At 37.6% G+C, this 21,972-nt stretch overlaps 5 protein-coding genes across 6 annotated transcripts; 4 read left to right on the top strand and 1 right to left on the bottom strand.

Annotated features, from left to right (window-relative positions):
• The first annotated feature begins 681 nt into the window (after window positions 1-681).
• Window positions 682-1,272, top strand: LOC133722867 (E3 ubiquitin-protein ligase RGLG1-like). The gene has a single exon (XM_062149725.1). The coding sequence runs from the start codon at window positions 682-684 to the stop codon at window positions 1,270-1,272; it is 591 nt and encodes a 196-aa protein (XP_062005709.1).
• A 2,142-nt stretch (window positions 1,273-3,414) lies between these two features.
• Window positions 3,415-3,969, top strand: LOC133722865 (pectinesterase inhibitor 10-like). The gene has a single exon (XM_062149724.1). The coding sequence runs from the start codon at window positions 3,415-3,417 to the stop codon at window positions 3,967-3,969; it is 555 nt and encodes a 184-aa protein (XP_062005708.1).
• A 1,567-nt stretch (window positions 3,970-5,536) lies between these two features.
• Window positions 5,537-7,455, top strand: LOC133720545 (V-type proton ATPase subunit G-like). The gene is made up of 4 exons (XM_062146897.1): window positions 5,537-5,663; window positions 6,145-6,243; window positions 6,640-6,740; window positions 7,052-7,455. Exons 2-4 carry the CDS (start codon window positions 6,150-6,152, stop codon window positions 7,193-7,195), a joined length of 339 nt encoding a protein of 112 aa, XP_062002881.1. The 5' UTR covers window positions 5,537-5,663; window positions 6,145-6,149; the 3' UTR covers window positions 7,196-7,455.
• Window positions 7,456-13,398: 5,943 nt separating this feature from the next.
• On the top strand, window positions 13,399-16,556 carry LOC133719774 (serine/threonine-protein kinase-like protein CCR1). Its single transcript, XM_062145945.1, has one exon. The coding sequence runs from the start codon at window positions 13,865-13,867 to the stop codon at window positions 16,175-16,177; it is 2,313 nt and encodes a 770-aa protein (XP_062001929.1). The 5' UTR covers window positions 13,399-13,864; the 3' UTR covers window positions 16,178-16,556.
• A 767-nt stretch (window positions 16,557-17,323) lies between these two features.
• Window positions 17,324-19,592, bottom strand: LOC133721231 (putative serine/threonine-protein kinase). 2 transcript variants are annotated; one of them, XM_062147785.1, is made up of 6 exons: window positions 19,207-19,592; window positions 18,960-19,075; window positions 18,667-18,883; window positions 18,323-18,560; window positions 18,065-18,152; window positions 17,324-17,966 (listed from the first exon to the last, which is right to left on the bottom strand). In XM_062147785.1, exons 1-6 carry the CDS (start codon window positions 19,277-19,279, stop codon window positions 17,625-17,627), a joined length of 1,074 nt encoding a protein of 357 aa, XP_062003769.1. In that variant the 5' UTR covers window positions 19,280-19,592; the 3' UTR covers window positions 17,324-17,624. The 2 variants fall into 2 exon arrangements, with proteins under 2 accessions (XP_062003769.1, XP_062003768.1); XM_062147784.1 differs by having other exon boundaries at window positions 18,065-18,215; window positions 19,207-19,589.
• Window positions 19,593-21,972: the final 2,380 nt, after the last annotated feature.

The following is a 21,972-nucleotide window of genomic DNA, read 5'->3' as shown; positions in this document are numbered from 1 at the left end:
TGATGCAATTGTACCTCTTAATCTTGATCTTATCATCATGCCAAGCTATCATGCAGTAGATACGTACATAAGCCACATTTATGATCTTGAGGCTTAGGTTGTTCTGAGTTGCTTCCGTTCACAAACAATTTGTCCCTGAGTTTCCCCTATTTAAGCCAAAGTAGATTTGTCTAATGCTGAGAACAAACAATAGAGAATTTGTCTATTGCTCTTACAGCTCAAATTCTCAATCAACGATTTCAACTTCTCTTTCTTGGAAATTTCTTTCAATCAGAAATTTTGCCGCGCCAATTAATTAGAATTCATCACATCACAATTAGCTGTTCAAATCCAGCAATAAAAAGTGGAAAGAAATACATCCAAGGCCAGCCTTTTCAACATTACTTCATATACAAGTCACAGTCACTTCCCCCTCAATTGTATAAACACCAAGCCATCCCCATACTCGAAATTGAAACCTTATTTATTCCCAGCAATTAAGACATTCAGCATCTTAATTGAAACAATAATACATTCAGCTTTCATGAAGTTTATATAATCAGCCCTCCTCTACCATTCAGCTGCCAAGTTTCACATTCTTTTTCTAAACCACATTGAACCATATACAACAAGCTTTACAAACCAATGGCATCCGAGCATTCCAAGTTATGTATCTGCGCAATTACACTGCTCTCTCTAATAATGGCCTCGTCGACAGACGAAATGCCTGCAGTTGGTGAGATTCTATTCCCTACTTCATCTCCATCTCCTTATCCAGAGCCTTCCGAAAGTAGCGGATATTCTTTGCTCTCTTCAGATTCATCAGAACATTCTCCTCCACCATCACCATCTTACATTGACGCCTTAGCCGCTGAAATTGAAGCAGAGCAGCTTAATCTCTCTCCAGACTACTCTCCTTCGCCAGCTCCTTACCCTTCTCCTCCTCCCTACATTGAAGTTGAGGCTCCTGAAATCTATGAGCAAGCTCCAGCACCTGAACCGTCTTCTGTTTTTGGGTCGGGTCAGTCAGCAGATACTGCGTCTGGTTCTCCAGACATGGCTCCTCATCCTACTGTATTGCCATTCGACTACAGAGCAGAGGATGGGAGTGCTGAATTTGAAGGTGAAGATTATAGTTCGGAACGAAGCAAGAATCGGATGACGATGGTCGGATTTGTGATTGGTGCTATTTGCTTGGTGGCATTGGCTGGTTTTTTGTTTAATAAGAAGAAGAAAGACAATAAGCCAAGATCAGAGGACCAGTACGAATTGACCAGGAGGGAGGACGTCTGAGACCCCTGCCTTGCTTTCATACACCGGCTACAGTACATCACAGTACAGCCCTAGTTTATCATCAACTTAGTATTGCCATCTTTGTCCGACAGTAGCTACATTTTACACGTTAAAACTGGGATGTTGTCTTACATCAGTTATTATGAGTAATCGTATTTACACGCTAACATCGCCATAAAAAGTCAGGTCATATCTATAATGATGCATATTAAGCATAGTAAAAGTTGGTTGTGGGTAGTTTTTTCTTCCCGATTCTGAAATTTCAATTGATGTTATTCATACCAGAAGCCATAAGGAAACGCGCGCTTCTCTAAATTCTAGATGCTGAAAGTGGCAAAAGTACATGCAGACCGTGTAATGCAAGTGTCATACCTCGATTGTTCAATCGCAATTCTCTTCCAACCCAAATACCGAATTTCAAATACAGTCAAAAGGGTTTTTTATCAGTTAATTTTTTTCGATCATCAATTGCAATTGCTCTCCAGAGATCAAGGTTAAAAAAGGATTTACATAAAAAAAAATTCAAAACAAATACATTTTTTTTTTCTCATAGGGGTGAACCATACTATTCATAGAACAGGGTACAATTGTAAGATGAATGGAACTATACACTAGAAAGAGCATATTGATTCCAGTTAAAACTTGATCTACTACCTCCAAAATCCATCTGATACAATTGTAAACTAGAACTAGCTAGTTCCAGTGCCTAAATTCATCTACTACTCAGCCAGCCAGTACGTTCTAGTTCCAGTTCCAGTTCCTAAATGCTCATTACCTCTATAACTATAAATCATAACTAGCTAGTTCCAGTTCCTAAATCCATCTACTACCCATCTAGCCAACTAATGCTCATTCCCTCTATAACCAAGTAGAATGATCTCGTCAGCCTTACTGTTCCAGGCCCCTTTTGTTGCATGAAAAACTTGTAGGCTTGGCCACAAAAACCTTATAGTAGCATACATATACCTCAAATCATTAAAACTTTGGCTCCATTGATCACTGCGACCAGAATATGAGTCACCACCTAAATTATTTTCAATTGCCTAAGTTCGCCTAGTTGACAACCAGCGTGGAGTCAAGGTACGCTCAAGTCAAGCGGCTCTGATACAAGTCAATCTCCTCCCTAAAATATATCTTCAATTTCTACTAATATCTTATTTTAGACTACATATGTCTTCAGACAAATGTATAAATATATACAAATTTCAATGACACATCTTTATGCATTTTAGAAGGGGCAGTCACATTGAAAGCTCCATCATTCACAAATGAAGCTTATGCTAGAAGAAAGCATTTTAATTAGAGTCTGCTGTCATGCTAAAAGTACATTCACAAATGAAGATTGTGTTAAAAGAAATAAATTTGGTATGCGTAAACAAACTCTTTTATGTTCACATATCTAAGATGAAAATTAACTAACGGACTTATTTAATCACACGCTAACCATATTTGAACAATGTTGCATAGTTATTCCATCAGTAATTTCTGTATTGTTCGATTGATTGTTGTGATTAGATAAAAGAAAATAAACATACCAGATGAAAAATTCTACAAATGTACATCAATTGAGTTTCACCTTGTTGTTGGTAAGTTATGACATGTTGGTTATTTAGAATAATTAACACTGTGAAAGTCGACACCGGTGTATTCTCATTGGTCATAGGATGACCGGAGTGAGGAGGACAGGGGTAGGGATTTAAAAAGAAAAGAAAGGGAAAAAAAAGTTTTCCCCTTGGACTTTCGTACTTCAAAACTTTCATGTTTAAAACGTACAAGCCAAATTGAATTGCAATCTTCCAAATTCCTTTCAACCTGTTAATGCCATGATTGATAAATTTCCGCGCACACCTTAATTATTAGCTTTCACCTCCTGCATTAAGTTTTCCAATCAAGAATTAATATTAGAAATAAATATTCACAAAGCAACCCTTTCACCACAAATATTTTCATAGTCGGAATTTAAATTCCGAATCGAACCCATTTCCCACCAATTTAACACATTCTCAATCCACCTTGTCATTGCTACCTGGATCAGTTCTTTCATCACCTCTATTAAAGAAACCCTCCTTCATCATTCAGCTGTAGAGTTTCACAATTCTTTCTAAGCCACATTTAATCATACACAGCAAAATCACCAACACTATGGCAGCCGAGCTCTCCAAGATATGTGTCTGCATCATTACACTGCTCTTTGTTACAATGGCCTCATCGGCAAATGACACAATGCCTGCAGATAATGAGATTCTATTCGCTGCAGCTTCATCTCCATCTCCTTATCCCGAGTTTCCTGAAAGCGGAGGAGATTCTTCGCTCTCTTCAGATGCATCGGAATATTCTCCACCACCGCCGCCGCCTTATACTGATGCTTTAGCAGCTGAAATAGAGGCAGAGCAGCTTAATCTCTCTCCAGACTACTCTCCTTCCCCTGCTCCTTACTTCACACAATACCCTTCTCCTCCTCCTTACATTGAAGTTGAGGCTCCTGAAGTCTATGAGCTTTACACTCCAACTCAAGCTCCAGCACCTGAACCATCTTCTGTGTTCGGATCCGATCAATTATCCGATACTGAGCCTGGTTCTCCTGACTCTGACATGGCTCCTAATCCTACTGTATTGTCGTCCAACTACAGAGCAGAAGACGAGAATGTTGAATTTGACGATGAGTATTATAGTTCGGACTACTTCGGAGCAGAGTAAAAACAGGGTAACAATGGTTGGTTTTGTGCTTGGTGCTGTTTGCTTGGTTGGATTGGCGGGTATTGTGTTCAATAAGAAGAAATATAACAAGTCCAAAGCAGAGTACGATTACGAATTGGCTACGAGAGAAGATCTCTGAGACGCTCTGCCGGCCACTAAGAATTTTATATCTCTAGATATCTTTATCATTGTCAAGTTTTGTAATTGCAATACAGTACTGCGCTCATGCTTCGAAGTTTTAGGACGTTAAATCAATTGCAAGTTTAAACTGGCATATTATTGATGTAATGAATTACAATGCTTTAGTCATAAGGATTTCCAGTTGGGACTGTTTCCAAGTCTGTCAACTTATATGATTAGCTAAGTAACTTTCTCTGAACAAAATAAAAAATTTAGAGAAGAGTAATGCTAAGTGAATCACCTTTTTGAGTACTAACGCATTCCACTTTATGTGGCAGCTGATGTGCCCACCGCCAAGTGGTACGTTTGCCCTATGTAAGAATTCTTCTTAATGAAATTCTACAATAGGTTTGGTTTTGTGCCACATTAGTTGCAACGTAAGGTGGGACACTAGAATGCATACGGTACTAAAAAAATATGGTTCACCGAACATTACTTTAGAGTATCAAATTATAGATCAACATAGTTGAAGCAATTCAAATTCAACAAATTACTTCTTCATCAATCTATCATGCTTGACATGTATGTATTGATATAATGGATCCAATAGTTGGAGTAAAACTTTTTTTTTTTTTTTTCAATGTAGAATGAAAGTTGGAATAACACTCATGTGGGGTAAGTGCTCCAGCAGATCTACTAATAAATCTATAATCCCTACACAGTTTTAATGGTAACAATATATTTTTGGGAGGTGAAATTGAGTAAGCTAGTGGCGATGATCGAAGGGTTATCAATTAAGTGGTGGCGATGGCATTGATGCACTTGTTGCAAGAGGGCTGCCGTGATATCTTTGACCTTTGGGCAACCTCTCGTGTAAGGAGGCTAAGGCGGAGGCAATCAACTAGGGTTTTTGCATTCTGGAGGATCTGATTGGACTGTAACCGATCTCTGTTGCATTACCAACTCTCAACTCTACTAGAAACAATACGCTAACAAGCATAATTTTAAGGCAAATAATTAGGAGCATTCTGAAATAATTTATTGGATGTGGTAAAAAAAAATTGTAGTAAGAAAGTCGGACAATATGGACAGATGCGAATTGAAGAACAGAATTGCAACTCCAGGTATATATAATTTGCTTGATTAGGTCAGTGCATGAGATTAATTATTCACATTAACTCTCTTGTATATACTATTTAGTAATTGAATAGGTGATACACGCACATTCCGATTTTCTCTAACTGATATTTTGGTTAACATGTAAATAACCCAATCTAGAATAATACTACCTTTTATCTTTCATCTAGAGAAATTTACATCTTCACTAGATAAAGCTGAAAATAATCAAAATATCCAAGGCCCAAAGCCCAATTCTGTTGGAATTTGTGTAGTAGGCTAAAAGCAAGGATGCAAAACGACATCGTAGGATTAATATTTACCAGGGTAACTCGGTTAGTTACGGTCATCTCCGTTTCTACATAAAGGTGCACACAGGGTCTTTCGTATCTGTGTCCCCGCTTATCTCTGAACCTTCACTCCAAATCTCAGACCGATCGCTCGCTACTCTCCCTAAGGTACTCACTTTACGCTTCCCTGTCTCTGTATTTGTCCTACCTTAATTATCTTGTTCCAGTTCTACTTAATTTCACTGCGATCCATGTTTTAATCGACAACAACTGCTTTAGTTCTGAGAAAACGGGAGAGATTGTGTTGTTTTTGAGCTCCGATCCGTTTTAGGTTGCTACGAAACGAATCGATTATTCAGTTTACTGTTCTGAGTGTCTTGAATGCTTTTAATTTGGTCACTAGATTGATTATCGTCGTTGATTTTGGTTTCGAATGGATCTTTCTTCCCAATCAGAGATCTACTTATGAAATCAGAGGCTTAAAGAAAATTTGTGATATGAGAAATCATGTTTTGATGTGCCATAATTTATGTGTTGTTACTGGAATATTGCATATAATGTATAAATTTGGTTTTTAAGGGAGTTTCTCATGGTGTTTTTTGTTGGGGTTTTGATTATTGATATTGTAATAAACTGTAATGTTTTTCAGAAACCATGGCATCCGCATCAAACAGGGGTCAAGGTGGAATTCAACAGTTGCTTGCTGCAGAGCAAGAAGCTCAGCATATCGTCAATGCTGCTAGAAATGGTGAGTTTTGTTCCTTATCTTTGGTTGTTGATGAGGTGTGAGTTATGTGTGTTGATATATGCGGGCGTTTTCATGTGATCTCCTGCTGTGAATGTGTATTTGCAACTTCTGATTGTATTGTCGATCAATTAGGCTAGAGATGCTCTTGTTGCTTTGTTCTCCATGAGTTTATATGTAGAGATTAGAGAGGGGGTAATGTTCTAGCAGTCTTGACAAATTAAAACTTTTTGTTAGGTGAATTATGTCTCCTAGCTTACTACTAGAACCTTTGCCTGTGGTTATGCAGTCATGTTACGGTGTTACCCTTCTTTTTTGAAGGGTTTCTAGATGGAACACTGAAATCCAGTATCTTGAGTTGTTTTCTAATTGCTTTGGTGTTTGGTTGTCTTCTGCTAGCTAAACTCACTAGGCTGAAACAAGCCAAAGAAGAGGCGGAAAGGGAGATCGCTGATTACCGTGCCCAAATGGAGCGTGAATTCCAGAAGAAAGTTGCAGCGGTATGTATATGTTGGTGAAAGCAATATATTGATTGTTCATTAGATTTCATGGCGTTACATGCCATTTTCATGTATAGAGAGCTTCAATATGTATGAGCTTTGGTACCTTTGCTAGTGTCAGTCATCCATGCAGTTCCTAATAATCGTGGGGCGAATTCTGGATCCCATGGTAAATGACTGCCTATCATCTATGCACGATGTGGATGACTAACGTTCACAAAACCATATAATACTTGTGTTTTCTAGAATTCTTTTATGGCAATATCTGTTGTAATTTTGCCCTTTCTTTTTCCTTGCTGGTGACCAAGCAGAGCAGTGGAGATTCTGGGGCTAATGTGAAGCGCCTTGAAGTGGAAACTACGGAAAAGATCAATCACCTCTCGACAGAGGGCTCAAGGATATCAGGTGATGTTGTCCAGATGCTTCTGAAGCATGTGACGACAGTGAGAAATTAATTCCATAGATGGTACAGTTGTAATTTAAAACTCCCTCAAGTATTGTATTCTTTTGCTTGCCTTATTCATCCTGGTCCTTGGACTTGTTAGTATCCATCCTGGTATTCACTATTTGATATGTTGTGGCGTATTTTGTTGAGCAACTGCTTTAATTATGTATCCTGTCAAAAAAGAATAATGTTGCAGAGATTGTTAGGCCATGAACTTTGTACCAGTTTCATCTTGTTTCAGTTATTGGATTAAGGGTTCATCAGGCACAATTCTTGTAACAATCATTAGATTTTTCTTGGATGGGTGGGGATGCAATTTTTATAATTTTTCGGTACTTAAGCTGCAAGCCTTTGTCTCCAAAGTACTGGAATCTCTTTGGCAACATTTTGAGGCTTGAATTCTGTCTCCCCCAGATTGTCTCGTCTCTTCGCTTAACCTGCAAAGACTCCCTCTTACACGTCAATAACAGAACCTTAACAGGAGCGCTAGCAGCAACTGCAAATCTGTGCCTTCTATGGATCTCACAAAAGGATGGGATCGTAACTGGGAACTTCCAAGTTCAGTTACAGATCCAAAGCCAAAGATGCTGGTGACTCTCATTTTAGAATAACGTAGTAAAGCTATTTCCGAACTTGAGAGCTAAATTTCTCTGAGTTAGTGTTAGTGTTTGAAAGGATCACATGCAATTTTATACGGTAAATGAAGTGCTGTAAATCCCCTTTTCCAAACTCGAGTGCTGTAAATGAAGTTAATCTAAGTTAAAGTCAGATTATCTCACAATTAGTAAAACATGATTTTTAGAAGCTTCTCCAATTGACAAAAGGCCAAATTTCGACCCAATTCTTATAATGATTTTCTCAGTTTTTGGATTTTTATCAGTTTTGTAATTGCTTAAATTCATGATTTAGTGGTGGCAGATTTACTTATGGAAAAAAAAAAAATACAATCATAGTCCACAATTTTGGTTGGGAAAATCATGGTCTCAAATAGAAATGTGGTCTTGTTTGACCAAATAGGAATGGGCTGTACTGGAGGAGTGGAGGCTCCAGTTTGTAAATTCTCTGTATTTTAAAATGACATCTTTTAGTGTGCTTAGCCTCACTTACACGAGCATGGACATAGATATCGTTAGCCTCACTTACATGAACACCGTTATTCACAAATCATACATACAATCTTAAAAGAAAAATAAAGTTCAAAAGACGGCCCTGACCATTAGTCGACTATGTCGAAGTCTTTGGTCCCCAATTTAATGAAAATTTTAAATAAAAAATGGACATACATTTGGCGATGAATAATTCACCCCCAAAAAGTCTACCATAATTAATAAAATAAACAATTGATGCACCATTATTCCCATAATAAAAGTTTTAAATGGACACACCTTTGCCAACGAATTAATTGTATGCACAAGTCTCTCATAAAAAATTAAAAAAGAAAAACAAACACCAAAAAGAATTTTATGTTCACCTATGCTGACGAGGTGACAAATTAGTTGTCAACAACATTCTTTGGTAAAAAATAAAAACGAACACATCTTTTCAGACAACTTGAGAGTTGAGTGTTTCATTATTCTTCTCAATTGCTCGAAAAAAGCTTCTAATTGGTATACCAATCTATTGTGCTATGCAGTTTTTATTTTAGATTCTTTTATATTCGTTAGTTAAAAAAATAATTCAATATATTAAAAGCTCTTGAGCGTCATAAATTTATTTCGCCTTAAACCTGTAAATTTTCATGGCCACCCGGCCTTGAAGAAGTACTGTGAATCTCATTTTAGAATGACGTAGTAAACTCATTCTCCGAACTTCGAGAGCTAAAAATACGCTTAGCTCTAATCTCGTGAATCATACATTATTCACTCCGGACATTATTCTGGATATTATTATTGAAGATGGTTGTAATTCATTACGAGGTTTATGCTCTATGTCTCCCTCAATGTATTACCCAAATATTAATAATAACATAGGGAGGAGTTCCCCAACTCCTACCTGACGGGAAACCTTGCTCATTTTCAAAATAAATAAATAAATACTAATAGCTCTAATCTTGTGAATCATACATGCAATTGTTCTATACGGTGAAGTGAAATGCTGGCTGCAGTTATCTATGCTAAGACAGTGGAGCTAGTTGAGGGAAATCCATCGCAAAAACGACCAAGCAGGATTCACTCGTACATGAAACAATACCCCCATTCGAGTTTTATAATAGGAAAGGAAGCAGTATATATATTCTTGGGAAAGTGAAGTAAAGGGACTCCTATTTTTCTTGGAAAGTAGAAAAACTAGTCAGTGCTGGGAATATGGTCACCTTAGTCTCCTTTGTACTGCAATAAGAAGCACATTGTTGATTCTGTTGATCTAATTGAAATCTCTGGCTTTGAGTTAAGGCACATTATTATAGAGAACATCAATCCACATAGATTGTACACTATTTTAATTCAACATTAAGATTTAGTATCCAAACAAAGAAAGTCCAAGATAAGGTGCAGGTACATCTTCATCCATGGCAGACCACATGGGAAAGATGGGGTGATACAAACAACTGGGTCCCCATTCATGTTCACAACCAAGGCACCCCATCCTATCCATGCCCTCCAAATTCTGGAATCAAATTATTGAGTGGGTGTGATTTGGTTTAGGATTTTAATTTTGATCTATGTATTGTTAATTCAGTTGTTTTGATCACCACAATTAAAATGAAAATTGATAACGCATGAATGGAAATTGAAATCCAATCAAAACACAAGAATTGAAAATGATCTAACCCTTGATTTTCTTGTCTTCTCTAGTCTGGATCTTGCTACCTCAAGACTGTAACAAAATGGGTCATGAGACTCCAGAGTGGCCTAAAATCAGGGACAGGAACAATTGCATAGTTTACATGATTGCATTCCATCATAAACTTTTTACATTTGAACCACTTGAATACACTGAATTGGATTTTGGGATGGACCAGAAGATCTTCATGAAGACCCCACATTATTTTCTCAAGTGTGTACCCAACCAGATGGGATTTTGTAGTATTAGGAAATGAGACAGTTTCTATTGGGTATTAGGGCATTGGATTTTGACTGAAAAAGCAATTTGAGGACCAAGTTGTTGAAGAAGGCAGTCATTTTTTTGGGTTGAGAAATCCAAATTGAGGCCAGACAAGTGTGACCTAGCAACCACGTGATATGAGATCCCGGTTGAGGATTTCTAGGACATTGGCAGCAAATGTACTGGTAGTCTAGCACACCGTAACTTGGCAATTTGTTTTGTCTAAGTTTAAACTTCGAAAGGTTAAAACATTAAAATGACAAAGAACAATTACCTACTTGATGATTCGTCTAACTAGAGATATCGGCACAAATTTGGTTCTCGAGAACCACAACAGATTTGGGCGAGAGTTCATGCGAATGTAAACATTTTCTGGTCGTTTTTTAAGTTAACTGATTTCGTTGGTGTAAGTGACATTACTAGAAATTATAAAAGTATTTTGTTTCGCCCACAAAAACGAATTGCATCCACTGAATCCATCTTTATCGGGTGTGTAGTGTTAATGGTGTCAAGTACAAACTTATATCCGACTTGAGACATGTGTTGGAAAATCTCAAACAAAACCTAATATAACAATGTAAATAACTGCCTGTGCCTTGTAATTCTTTTAGGCTACATGTTGTTGCACTAGAAAAAGAAAAAGAAAAAAAAAAAAAAACTAAAGTACTGTATCAACACTTGCATCATGGTTATACACCATTGAAAAATACTAGTTTAATAACATTTTGTTTTTTAGAAGAAACGAGAACACTTCATTTAAGAATATGGTAGCATTATAAGGAACCGCCACATATGTGGTCTTGAGAAAATAAGTCTCCCATACATAATCCTACACTTAAAAATGCTCACTCAAGTGCATATGTAATAGTAGAAGGGGTAAAAAAATCAACTTCAATTGCTCTGAATCCACACCTATGCAAAAATAAAAAAATCAACTACTAAGTAATATAAACAAATAAAACAGAATATAATTACTCAAGTAAGCCCCAAAATGAAAACCTAGGGCACATGATGAATTCCTAGCCGCCCTAGAAATCAGTCTGACTTCAACACAAAAGGGACTACTACTAGCACACCACCACTGCCCAGGATCAAAATCCACGCCGCCGACAGGCCACCGTCAGCATGAAGAATCCAATCCGCCGCCACCCTAAACCTATACGGATTAGTTTGTTGGCCTAGGAAGCCTTTAAAGATACCATGTGATCTCGATTTGAAAAAAAAAAAATTAGTCATTTGCAGGTCACTTATTTATTAATAATGACTTGACGAAATGATATAGTTCAACATATTTTGTATGGTTTTTAAGTCGTAGAATAATCTCATAAATCAACATCCATCATACATTAGTAAACTAAAGTCTTGTAGGACAGCTAATTTAATGGATGGTTTTAGAGATTATGGCAGCCAACCAATAAAAAGATGTCACATAGGCGGATATATAAAACTCTAGAGAGAGCTTCTAATGAGGATCACTAAAATGAGGACTAGTTGAAAACTTTTTTGTGAGACCCACTTTTCGATCACATTTTCTCAAATCAACCATTATATATTTATATTCATATGTAGATCATTTATGCAATTTTTCAACCAAATTGAAAATCGTTAAGGCATTCATGTGTGATAGATTTGATTCGTCTATTGATTTGATCTAGTTCGGTACCTTAACAATTAGCAATTTGGAAGAAAATTTTCAGAAATGATATACTCATGCATACATAAACATTTAACAGTTGATTCGTCGTAATGTAATAAAAAAGTGGGTCTCCCAAGCCGTTAATTAGAAAGTCCTCAATTAGTCCTTATTAAAGTGGTCCTCATTAGAATAACTTCCTAAAACTCCATACCCTAAATAATCTATGTATATGTCCCAAGCTACCGAAAATATCTTTAATTGTGCGACTTGTCACTTTCTTTGTAGAATGTGACCAGTATAATGATCAGGCAGATGGATCCAAGAACTTTTCTTTATCCACAACTATGTAAATTGACTTTTGAAAATCTTTTCTTTTCTTTCCTCCATAAATAAGTAAATACCTTCTTTAGCCAATATAACAAGATGATAAAAGGATTTTATAAGATTCACGAAAGTTTACTAGCATTTTTATTTTGGGTGTTTGGGTTCTCCGAATCCATGAAAGCCAGAAGCACTGAAATTAAAAGGTTATGAAATGGCAGCAATAGTGCTATCACACATTCACACCGCACCAAAACCAACTTTCTAACTACAATGATCTAGTGAGTGGAATGCTTTTTTTGTCTTTGCACCATTCAAGTCTCTTTTGGATCAAAAACCCACTTCCTTCTTGCTCATTTGTACAAGTTATGAAAGTTCTCACATTTGGATCCCCAATTTTTATTTCTGGCATGTATGATTTAAAAGTTTCTAATGTTTAGGTACTGAAGAGCTTCAACAATAGATTTATATACAAAGTTATCTTAGAGTACTAGTGGAGCACGTTGGACTCTTACAAAACACAGAAAATGGAACAGGTTTCTGCGGATTTGTGCAATGTGTTTAGCTATTGATACTGAAGCAATATCAAAATTATCTTAATAATTAAGTCAACTTCAGTTCCATAATAAAGCCTCTATAGTGTCGAATTAGATCTGTATTGGTTGTTGATGGGTAGATTATATCACAAGCATGGAAATTAATGTTACATGACAAGAGAAAAGATGATGAGTGCATTGTCTAAATGTTTGCATTTAGATTCTAAAATGCTATCAACACGTATCTAATTGTATGAGCATTATAGTTTTAAAAATATATTGTTCACATGTATCTGATACGAATACGACACGATATTATAATTTTTCATAACATATATTTCATATATTTTTTTTATGCGAAACATATATTTCATATGAACTCGATAGTCCTGATATAAATATGACAACTCTAAAGAAGTATTGTTGATGCAAATTTGTTTCAAACATTGTAGTTTTGAAAAAGTATAACTAACATGAATTCAGAAACGAACACAAACATGACAATTGTGAAGAAATGTTACCGATACGTATCCGAATTGAACATAAAACTTAAAAAAAAAACATTGTTGACGCAAATTTAATACAAACACTCTGATTTTGAGAAAGAGTATCAATCACGAATCTGAAACGAACACAAACATGACAACTCTGAAGAATCGTCGATGCTTCAAATACTCACAACACAACAATGAGAACACATTTGTTAATGTTTCAATTGTAGAAGTCAAGGGAGTTCAATAGTCAGACACTTCCCCCTCTCCCTCCAGAGTCCAGCCGAGCTGAAAACTCCCACTTGTTGAACCATGTGGCGGACTGTAATCCTCGTTTGACGCTAACACGGTGAACAGCATCACCTCCAAATCCAATCCGATCAAAGCTTGCAGTAAACAAAACGAAGCAGACATTATTAGCATTAAAATATGCAACTAGTTGCAGTAAGCCAGTAACTACTTTCAGTCCTTAAACGGTCCACCAAAACAGTAAAAATGGCTGCGACACCCACGTTCTTTCATCGTCACCATCCTCACACTCACACCTCTCCAACTTCAGCAAAACTAGCATCACCCAAAACACCAATCCCACCATGCATAAACCTCACCCTAAAACCAGTCCATGCCATCACTGATCCAATCCCAACCAAACCATGCAAACCCACCAAACCATTTCTGGGTTCTCTCTTCTCCTACTTCTGTTCTTCAAAACTGCATCTGGGTTTGGATCAATGGGGCCAATCTCGGCCTCTTTCGGCGAAAGTGGGTTCTTCTGCGCCATAGATGCTAGCGGCAAGCAGGACGTGGTTTGTTGGGGAAAGAACAGCTCGGAGTCGACGCCGTCCTCGGCTTCTTTGCCTACTTCGCCGTCTTTTAGCGACATTCCGGCGATGGCTGCTCTCTCCGGCGGTGAAGGTTTTCTCTGCGGCATTTTATCGAACACGTCGCAGGCGTATTGTTGGAGCTCCATTGCCCCAGGTATAGATCTCGTACCACCCACTTTAAGGACCACAGCTTATGCTCACATTGCCGCCGGCAAGAGCCATGTCTGTGCCATCAGAGGTTCCTATTATTCTGATCACGATTTGGGTACAGTAGATTGTTGGGAGATTTATGAAACTGGGAATAGTACTTTGAGTTCAAAACAGAGTACTCTGTTTTCTGATCAGTCAATCAGCAATCTTGCATTCAAAAAGGTTGTTTCTGGTGAAGGGTTTACCTGTGGTGGTATTAGAGAGGGAGGGCTTATTTGCTGGGGACCCAATTCCTCTAACTTAGGGGTCTCTGGTGTAGTAGACAATTTCACAGCTTTAGCTTCAGGGAAGGCTTCACTGTGTGGAATTTCAGAGGTAACTGGTGAGGTTCAATGTTGGGGTGATGCTGATTTGTTAGCTGGTCATCCAAATGACACCCAATACGTGGCGTTGGCCGCCGGGGCTCGCCATTTTTGTGGGATTAGAGACGATAACCATGGAGTTGAGTGTTGGGGGATCTTCAACTCTTCTTTGGTTCCTAAAGGTCCAGGGTTTGTGGCAATTGCTTCATCGGATTTTACTACTTGTGGGATAAGGGAGGATGATCTGTTGCTGGAATGTTGGGCTGCTAATGCAACTTCCTCACAGAAACCTGAGTATGATCCTCCATTGGAGTTGTGTAGTCCAGGTCTTTGTAGTCCTGGTTTTTGTGGGGTGGGGAAGTTTGCTTTCAATGTTAGTGTTCTTAATGAGGTGGATTTGACAAGCTTGTGTGTTCGAAACGATCTAACGATTTGTTCACCTTGTGGGTCGAATTGTTCTGAGGGGTACTTCTTGTCGAGTTCATGTACTGAACATGCTGATAGAGTGTGCACAGCTTGCTCTCTTTGCCAAAACAGCACTTGTAGAGATATTTGTGGGCTTCAAGCACCTCCAGAGATGAAGAGGAAGCTATGGCATCATGTTCGGAGATTGGTGATCATATTCGGGTCTTGTGCTTTGGGTTTCTTGCTGATATCAATCAGTTGGTGCTTTCTTCCCCGTTTAACCACTTCCCGAAAGGAAGAAGGGACCAAGAAGCAGTTCAAGTCTTGCATTGGGAAGCCAGAGTTGGAAGCGGACAATAACGAAGATTCAGAAGCTCCTCTATCCGTTATTCCATGTCCTGGGGTGGCTCAAGTGTTCAGACTCTCTGAACTAAAAGATGCAACCAACGGATTCAAGGAGTTTAATGAGCTTGGTAGGGGAAGCTATGGCTTTGTTTACAAAGCTGTTCTAGCAGAAGGGCAGCAAGTTGCAGTCAAGAGAGCAAATGCTGCCACTATAATTCACACCAACAGTAGGGACTTTGAAATGGAATTAGAAGTTCTTTGCAAAATTCGACACTGTAATATTGTGAACTTATTAGGTTACTGCTCAGAGATGGGGGAGAGGCTGCTCGTATACGAGTACATGCCCCATGGTACACTTTATGACCATCTCCATGGTGGTCTTTCTCCTCTAAGCTGGGGCTTCCGGTTGAAAATTGCAATGCAGGCTGCAAAGGGGATCGAGTACCTTCACAAGGAATTTGTGCCTCCCATTGTCCACCGCGATGTGAAGACCTCAAATATTCTTTTGGATTCTGAATGGGGTGCAAGAATTGCAGATTTTGGGCTCCTTACTTCTAATGACAAGGATCTCGGTGGGGATTTGGAAAGTGATGTTTACAACTTCGGGATAGTACTGCTAGAGATTCTCAGTGGACGGAAAGCTTATGACAGAGATTACACTCCTCCAAGTATAGTCGAATGGGCATTGCCTTTAATAAAACAGAACAAAGCAGCTGCCATCATCGATCACTATGTAGCTCTTCCGAGAAATGTTGAACCATTGCTAAAACTTGCTGATATAGCAGGACTAGCTGTTAAGGAAAAGCCTAACGAGCGTCCTACCATGTCCGATATTGCATCTTGGTTGGAGCACATTGTGAAAGATGGTTTGACCTTGTAATTTCTGAATCAGGTCCCCGGATATACATCAAACATTGGTCACTACTACTTCAGTAAGTTATGTTCTTCCCCAACTGTACATCTCTTACGAGCTTCTTGTAAATTATGTTGGTTGCTCTTTCCTTACTCTTCTTTCTTTGTTTCTCATTATATTTCCCTTAGTCCTCACTCCTCACAAAGTGAAGGGATCAATATTTTTTGTACCATTCCACATAAAAGTTTATCTTATATTTTGCCTATCGTGTAGGGCATTAGAGTGCAGTCTCGAGTTGAATTTGAGAGAGATTATTTTAATGCATATTATATTTTGTACAAGGATAAATCCCGATAGATTAACAATTCTTTATGAAGACCTCGTATTCCTTTTCATTTACTTTGTATTACCGATATCATACTTGCATTTCAACTGAATGCTTGACTATGACCATAACATTGTTCTGTTTACTTCTTCGCTGGTTGTTAACTTGTTATTGCTACTGTTGGTTAATTGCACGAGTTGATAAAAATCTATGCATTACTTGTCAAATACGTGTTGTAAGTTGAATGTATTGCCAATTTCCCCAATTGAGAGATGGGAAAACTACTTCCTCGTCTGAATTGAGAGACCAAATGTGTCTTGCAGTCCCATTTGAGAAATGAAAATTAAGCACTCTATGACAAATCGCTTTTGGAACAGAAAAACAACCTTAGCTGATGCACAAGAGAATGAAAAATAATTGTAGGTCCTAAATGATCTGTCCTTTCTTATTTCAGCTTCTCTCTTACTCTCTCATATCCCCACAGTAGGAAAGGAAATGGCCTTTCAGGTGAAGTGGGTTTGTTTAGCTGAGCTTTCTTTATGCAAGTAGTAGCTAGTTGAATGGTAGATGAGAAAATAGTCGGGTGCGATTTGAGAGGGTTATAGGCCGGCACTTTTCTTGCTTTTGTATTTACTCTTTTTGTTAACTTCACCAGTATTCAGGCTCATATCCCCAGCTTGCTTCATCAGTTAATAGTGTCTGTGCTGCAGTAGTGCAGTTTATGAACTTTTATATTTACTCTTTTTGTTAACTTCACCAGTATTTAGGCTCATATCCCCAGCTTGCTTCATCAGTTAAATGTCTGTGCTGCAGTTTATGAACTTTAGGATGTGTAATAACAAAAACAGTTAAAGAAACTTCAATATTAGTTCATTGGAGATAATTTGTACACTTGTATTTTGCAAAATACTATCAACAACAGCAAGAAACAAAGTGAATGACCTCCTCATTCCAAAACTTATCAAACAATGTAAAGCCAAAAGAAAAATGGTGGTGTTGAGTTAGATTATCAATGTGACTTCTCTAATTGGATTTGGATGATCTTATATACTGAAAGATGTCCAACGAATAGAACAATCTGATCTGTTGGCTGAAATAACCTTTCCTGGGACAGCTTGTGCAAAGGAAAAAAAAAACCACGCATAATCTTTACGAGGATAACCCGAACTCCTCAGATGAAAAGCGGGTTTGTGTGGTACTAGCTGCGGAGACCCTGGAGAAAGTGCTATGATCACCTGACTGATGCTGACCCATTTTGATGTTTGTGAAATCAGAAACAAGTCCAGGTTGTGAAATCTGATAATTTTTCATGTCAATCTCACCCGCCAACATCTCAACAGTCCTTGTCATTCGTGGCCGGAGTCTTGCCATTTCTTGCACACAAAGAAGGCCTACTTTTAAGAATCGGAGTGCTTCATCTTTGGGGAAGTTCATTTGAAGTATAGGATCAACTAATTGCAGGAGGTTGTCGGCCTTGTATGATTCCCATGCCTGCAAGTTTACACACAAATGTGGCTTTAGTCCTACCATATGATAAAAAAGCATGACCAAGCCAGTAGCATATCATTAAGTGCTCTAATCTATTTTACCTTCTGAACCAGGAATTGCTCCCCAAGTTGCATATCAAAATCCACAATTGCACGGCCGCTGACAATCTCCAACAGCAGAACTCCAAAGCTGTAAACATCTGATTTTCGAGTCAAGTGCCCGCTAATAGCGTATTCTGGAGCAAGATAACCCCTTTTGGATTATTTAGACAAACCCCATTAGCATGGAACATCATTTTGTAGAAGAATCCAAAGGCAGAATGATAATGTATGAAGGCAGAAGTAGTGATTCAAACTTACATTGTCCCAGCAACCCGTGTACTGATATGAGAATGGTTTTCTCTCAACAGCTTTGATAAGCCGAAATCTCCAACCTTTGGCATGAAGTTTTCATCAAGAAGTATGTTACTCGGCTTAATGTCTCGGTGCAGAATATGAGGTTCAACCTCGAAATGCAGATAGGCAAGTCCGCGAGCTACTCCTAATGCAACGCTCCTCCTTGCATCCCAACTAAATTTCATCCTGTTTTGCTCTCCACCTATTAATCAACAATACATGACAACCCAAGTTGCCTAATATAAGTTTGATTCTTTAGAATGAGGACCATTAAGGCCCAAAATGACAGAGTAGAAGCATAGGATTACCTAATAAAGTGTGTGTAAGGCTATTGTTTTTCATGTAATCACAGACCAAATATCTGGCAGCTCCATCAACACAACACCCTTTAAGTTTAACAAGATTTTCATGACTGATTACAGAAAGTGCAGCCAATTCAGCTATGAACTCCCTCTCTCCTCGCATCGATTCAAGTTCGATGGAGAGCACCTTTATAGCGACGAGAGTACCATCCTTAAGCTTACCCTGCAAAATTTATCCCAAAATTAACCCCATATTCATTATATGCAGAATTTCTATGTTGCAGGATAAGAGAAAACACCTTATAAACAGAGCCAAAGCCACCTTCTCCAAGCTTGTTTGAGGCATGGAAGCCATTAGTGGCAGATTTCAACTCCTTGCAAGAGAAAATTCTGAAATTTTCTTGATCTTGACCATCTGGGTTTTGGTGGGTACACAAAATTACATAAGAACAAACAAAAAAAACTTAGAAACAAAAAGAAAATCAATAAGAGCACAATTCATGACGAGAACATAAAGCAAGAACACCAAACGTTCTTACAACTAACCTTGCCTCAGTCTTTGAGGGGCTTCTCCAGGTGAGGAGCGGAAGCAATTTGTGCAGGGAATTGGGAACTTCATGTACCAAGTTGTGATTAATTGGAAAGTGAGGTCTTCAAAATTTGGGGTAATCTAGAAGAGGGTTTAGGAGTTTAGAGGGAAACCCAAGAAATAAGAAGCTTTGGGGAAGGAATTAAAATGGAGAAGTGCATTATATGAATGCCCGCGGCTTTTGACTTCATTGGTGCTGCAGTCTTTCCATTTCCTAAGTTTGAACTAGTTCTCTAGATCCCATTTTCCATTTGATTTTTATATTCCTTGCAAGAGTCTCTGCAACGTACTCGGCCTCTCCCTCGCTGCTTGGTCAGTCAGCCACTCGGCCTAATATTTTGGTAAATAAAATTGCTTGAATTCGTCGTGGTTTTTAAGCAGTTTCTATTTCTACCATCCACCTCTATCTCTGATGCATGCAGTCACGAGTCAAGAACTATTTTATTTATCTGATAGTCTATAATTGGTAGACGAACTCTCCCGCCAGTGGTAAACTGGCTTCATGCAGTATTAATTAACTGATCTATTATTGTATGAAGTTAGTATACTGATTTAAGAATTAATCTAGATTACGGTATCAATTCATGAATGTATATCAATACGTTACTAGTGTAACATTCATGTAGAGGTTTTAATTGTTGTCATGCTCATTTCTCTCAAGTGACTTGTGTGAATGTTGTAGATCTACCCTTTCAGGCTTTCAAAGTTTAGGTTTTTTTTTTGATGCAATTTAGGGTTTTTTTGTTACAACTGAACTTAGACGCTCAACTTTAATCCATCGGTCTTGTATCATCTAGGTCAATTGATTGACTCGTGAAAAAAAAGAAAAAAAAAGGCCAAGATAAATGCATGAAAACACAAAAATATAAACGGCTATAATTATTGGATAAATTGATTGATTACAAAGTTCCTAACATGAACACGGCTAGAATTAAAGACTAAATATGCGGATATCAAAACGGGTAAGATTGAAACGACAAGTGTTTGGAGACCCATTTTGAATCAATATATCTGTTCACATTGATGTTGGGAAGGTCTAAACGAGACAAAGCTGGAGGCTTGAATATTAATGGCCAGTTATTCCCTCCTATACCGATTACTGCTAACTAGTGTTTCTTCAGATATTGACATCCCTCAGACCAAAAGAAGAATAGAGATTAATTATGACACTCCACCAGCACCTTATTGTTTGTCCAAAACAATAGTCATCAAATTTTGTTCAACAAATCATGGACGTGTGATAACATTTTGTCTATTCACACCTTAGAACTCTTTCAAACTTAATTCATTTTCACACAAGTAAGGTATTAATTAATACGTATGGTGTTTTATCGTATGATGGTGATTAAAGTTACCAAACAATCTTGCGGACATATCGATGGAAAACCTAGCTTTGGAAATAATGCTTATAGTGGTCTCATTCTAAGTTTTGTAGTTATAGACATGGGCGTGTGAAATTTCACACTACCTCTAATGAAGTGATCAAGTCGCAGTTGCTTCGTAACAAGTATTGTGAATTTGCAAACTTTTCAGAGTTTGATTCTTCCATTTCTTATCATATGGAAGTAGAAAGTTCATATTCTTCAGTCAATGATAAACAATTTATTGGACAAATAGTCAATTAATACAATTACCACTAAATATACAAATTGTGAGGATATTTAGATTTATCTAGATCGATCTCAGCACAAAGGGCAGGTTCTTACTCGTTATTCACATGTCCGCCACTATGCGAGACTCAAAATGTCGTGCTAAAAAGACATTAATATTCAAATACATCAAGTAAACTAAATCTGATACATAGGTAGATCGATTTCATACATTAATACGTAGACTAACTTGGCTTGATATCGAATTAGTCTATCTATGTATTGAGGTAGTCTACCTCTATATTAAGTTAATTTACTTATTTATATATTAGTACATTAATTTACCGTAAATGATCCGTTTTGATAATAAATATAGATATTTCGCATATTGAAAATTGTAATTGTAAAAGTTTGAAAAGAGTACAAAATTGATGACGAGATTCCATTGAATACTGATTTGCCCTGGTGACATTTCTGTACACACATGCAATTGAATTAGTGAATGAATCAAAGTTTGAAAGGAGGACTAGAAGGTGTCAGCAGTCTCACAGATAATAGAAACTTCTTCCCTATCAATGAAATATCTACATACGTTGATCTCTATGTGTTTAAGAACTAAATTGGGACCAGTCCACCCAGACCATATTATTATCAATGTTTTGTTTTGTTTTGTTTACCTTGTGGAACAAGTCATACACGCCTACAGTGCGCTTAGTTTACGCTAAAAATAGTTTCCTTCACATATATTCAGATTAAGGTATTTAGATCCTTAACTGATTATATAATCAAAACTATAATGAAGTTGGTATTGAGAAGTTTATTTATTAAATTTTTTTTTTTTATGTATAAAAAAAAACTACAAAGAAAAAAAAACCACGACAGACACCCCCGCTCAGCTGATCTAAATGGAACGCTGGCCACACCGAGAGGGGTAAAGAGAAAAACCAAATTCTAGGGTTCTGACAGGTATAAACCAAAGTTGCTAAATGATCAGCTATAAAGTTAGCTTCTCTATAGATATGTTTAAATATAACATAATGAAGTTGCTCGGCTAACAATTTTATATCACGAACTAAAATCTGCAACGTCTATGGAATCCTTGCCTTTCCTTTAATGCAATCAATTAGTAATTTG

Source organism: Rosa rugosa, chromosome 7 (assembly GCF_958449725.1).
Source record: "Rosa rugosa chromosome 7, drRosRugo1.1, whole genome shotgun sequence".
NCBI classification, from domain to species: Eukaryota; Viridiplantae; Streptophyta; class Magnoliopsida; order Rosales; family Rosaceae; genus Rosa; species Rosa rugosa.
Note: the sequence above shows the minus strand (reverse complement) of the source record. Positions and strands in the feature narration are given on the sequence as shown.

What these genes read in the sequence shown, in the direction of transcription:
- LOC133722867 (XM_062149725.1), top strand. Translation starts at nt 682, where the DNA reads ATGGCCTCGTCGACAGACGAAATGCCTGCAGTTGGTGAGATTCTATTC.
- LOC133721231 (XM_062147784.1), bottom strand. Translation starts at nt 19,279, where the DNA reads ATGAAGTTCCCAATTCCCTGCACAAATTGCTTCCGCTCCTCACCTGGA. An exon ending in CCCTCAAAGACTGAGGCAAG is followed by an intron (nt 19,076 to 19,206) that starts GTTAGTTGTAAG and finishes ACCAAAACCCAG; the next exon opens with ATGGTCAAGATCAAGAAAAT. An exon ending in CCTTACACACACTTTATTAG is followed by an intron (nt 18,561 to 18,666) that starts GTAATCCTATGC and finishes GTTGATTAATAG; the next exon opens with GTGGAGAGCAAAACAGGATG.
- LOC133719774 (XM_062145945.1), top strand. Translation starts at nt 13,865, where the DNA reads ATGCAAACCCACCAAACCATTTCTGGGTTCTCTCTTCTCCTACTTCTG.
- LOC133720545 (XM_062146897.1), top strand. Translation starts at nt 6,150, where the DNA reads ATGGCATCCGCATCAAACAGGGGTCAAGGTGGAATTCAACAGTTGCTT. An exon ending in CGTCAATGCTGCTAGAAATG is followed by an intron (nt 6,244 to 6,639) that starts GTGAGTTTTGTT and finishes GTCTTCTGCTAG; the next exon opens with CTAAACTCACTAGGCTGAAA. An exon ending in TCCAGAAGAAAGTTGCAGCG is followed by an intron (nt 6,741 to 7,051) that starts GTATGTATATGT and finishes GTGACCAAGCAG; the next exon opens with AGCAGTGGAGATTCTGGGGC.
- LOC133722865 (XM_062149724.1), top strand. Translation starts at nt 3,415, where the DNA reads ATGGCAGCCGAGCTCTCCAAGATATGTGTCTGCATCATTACACTGCTC.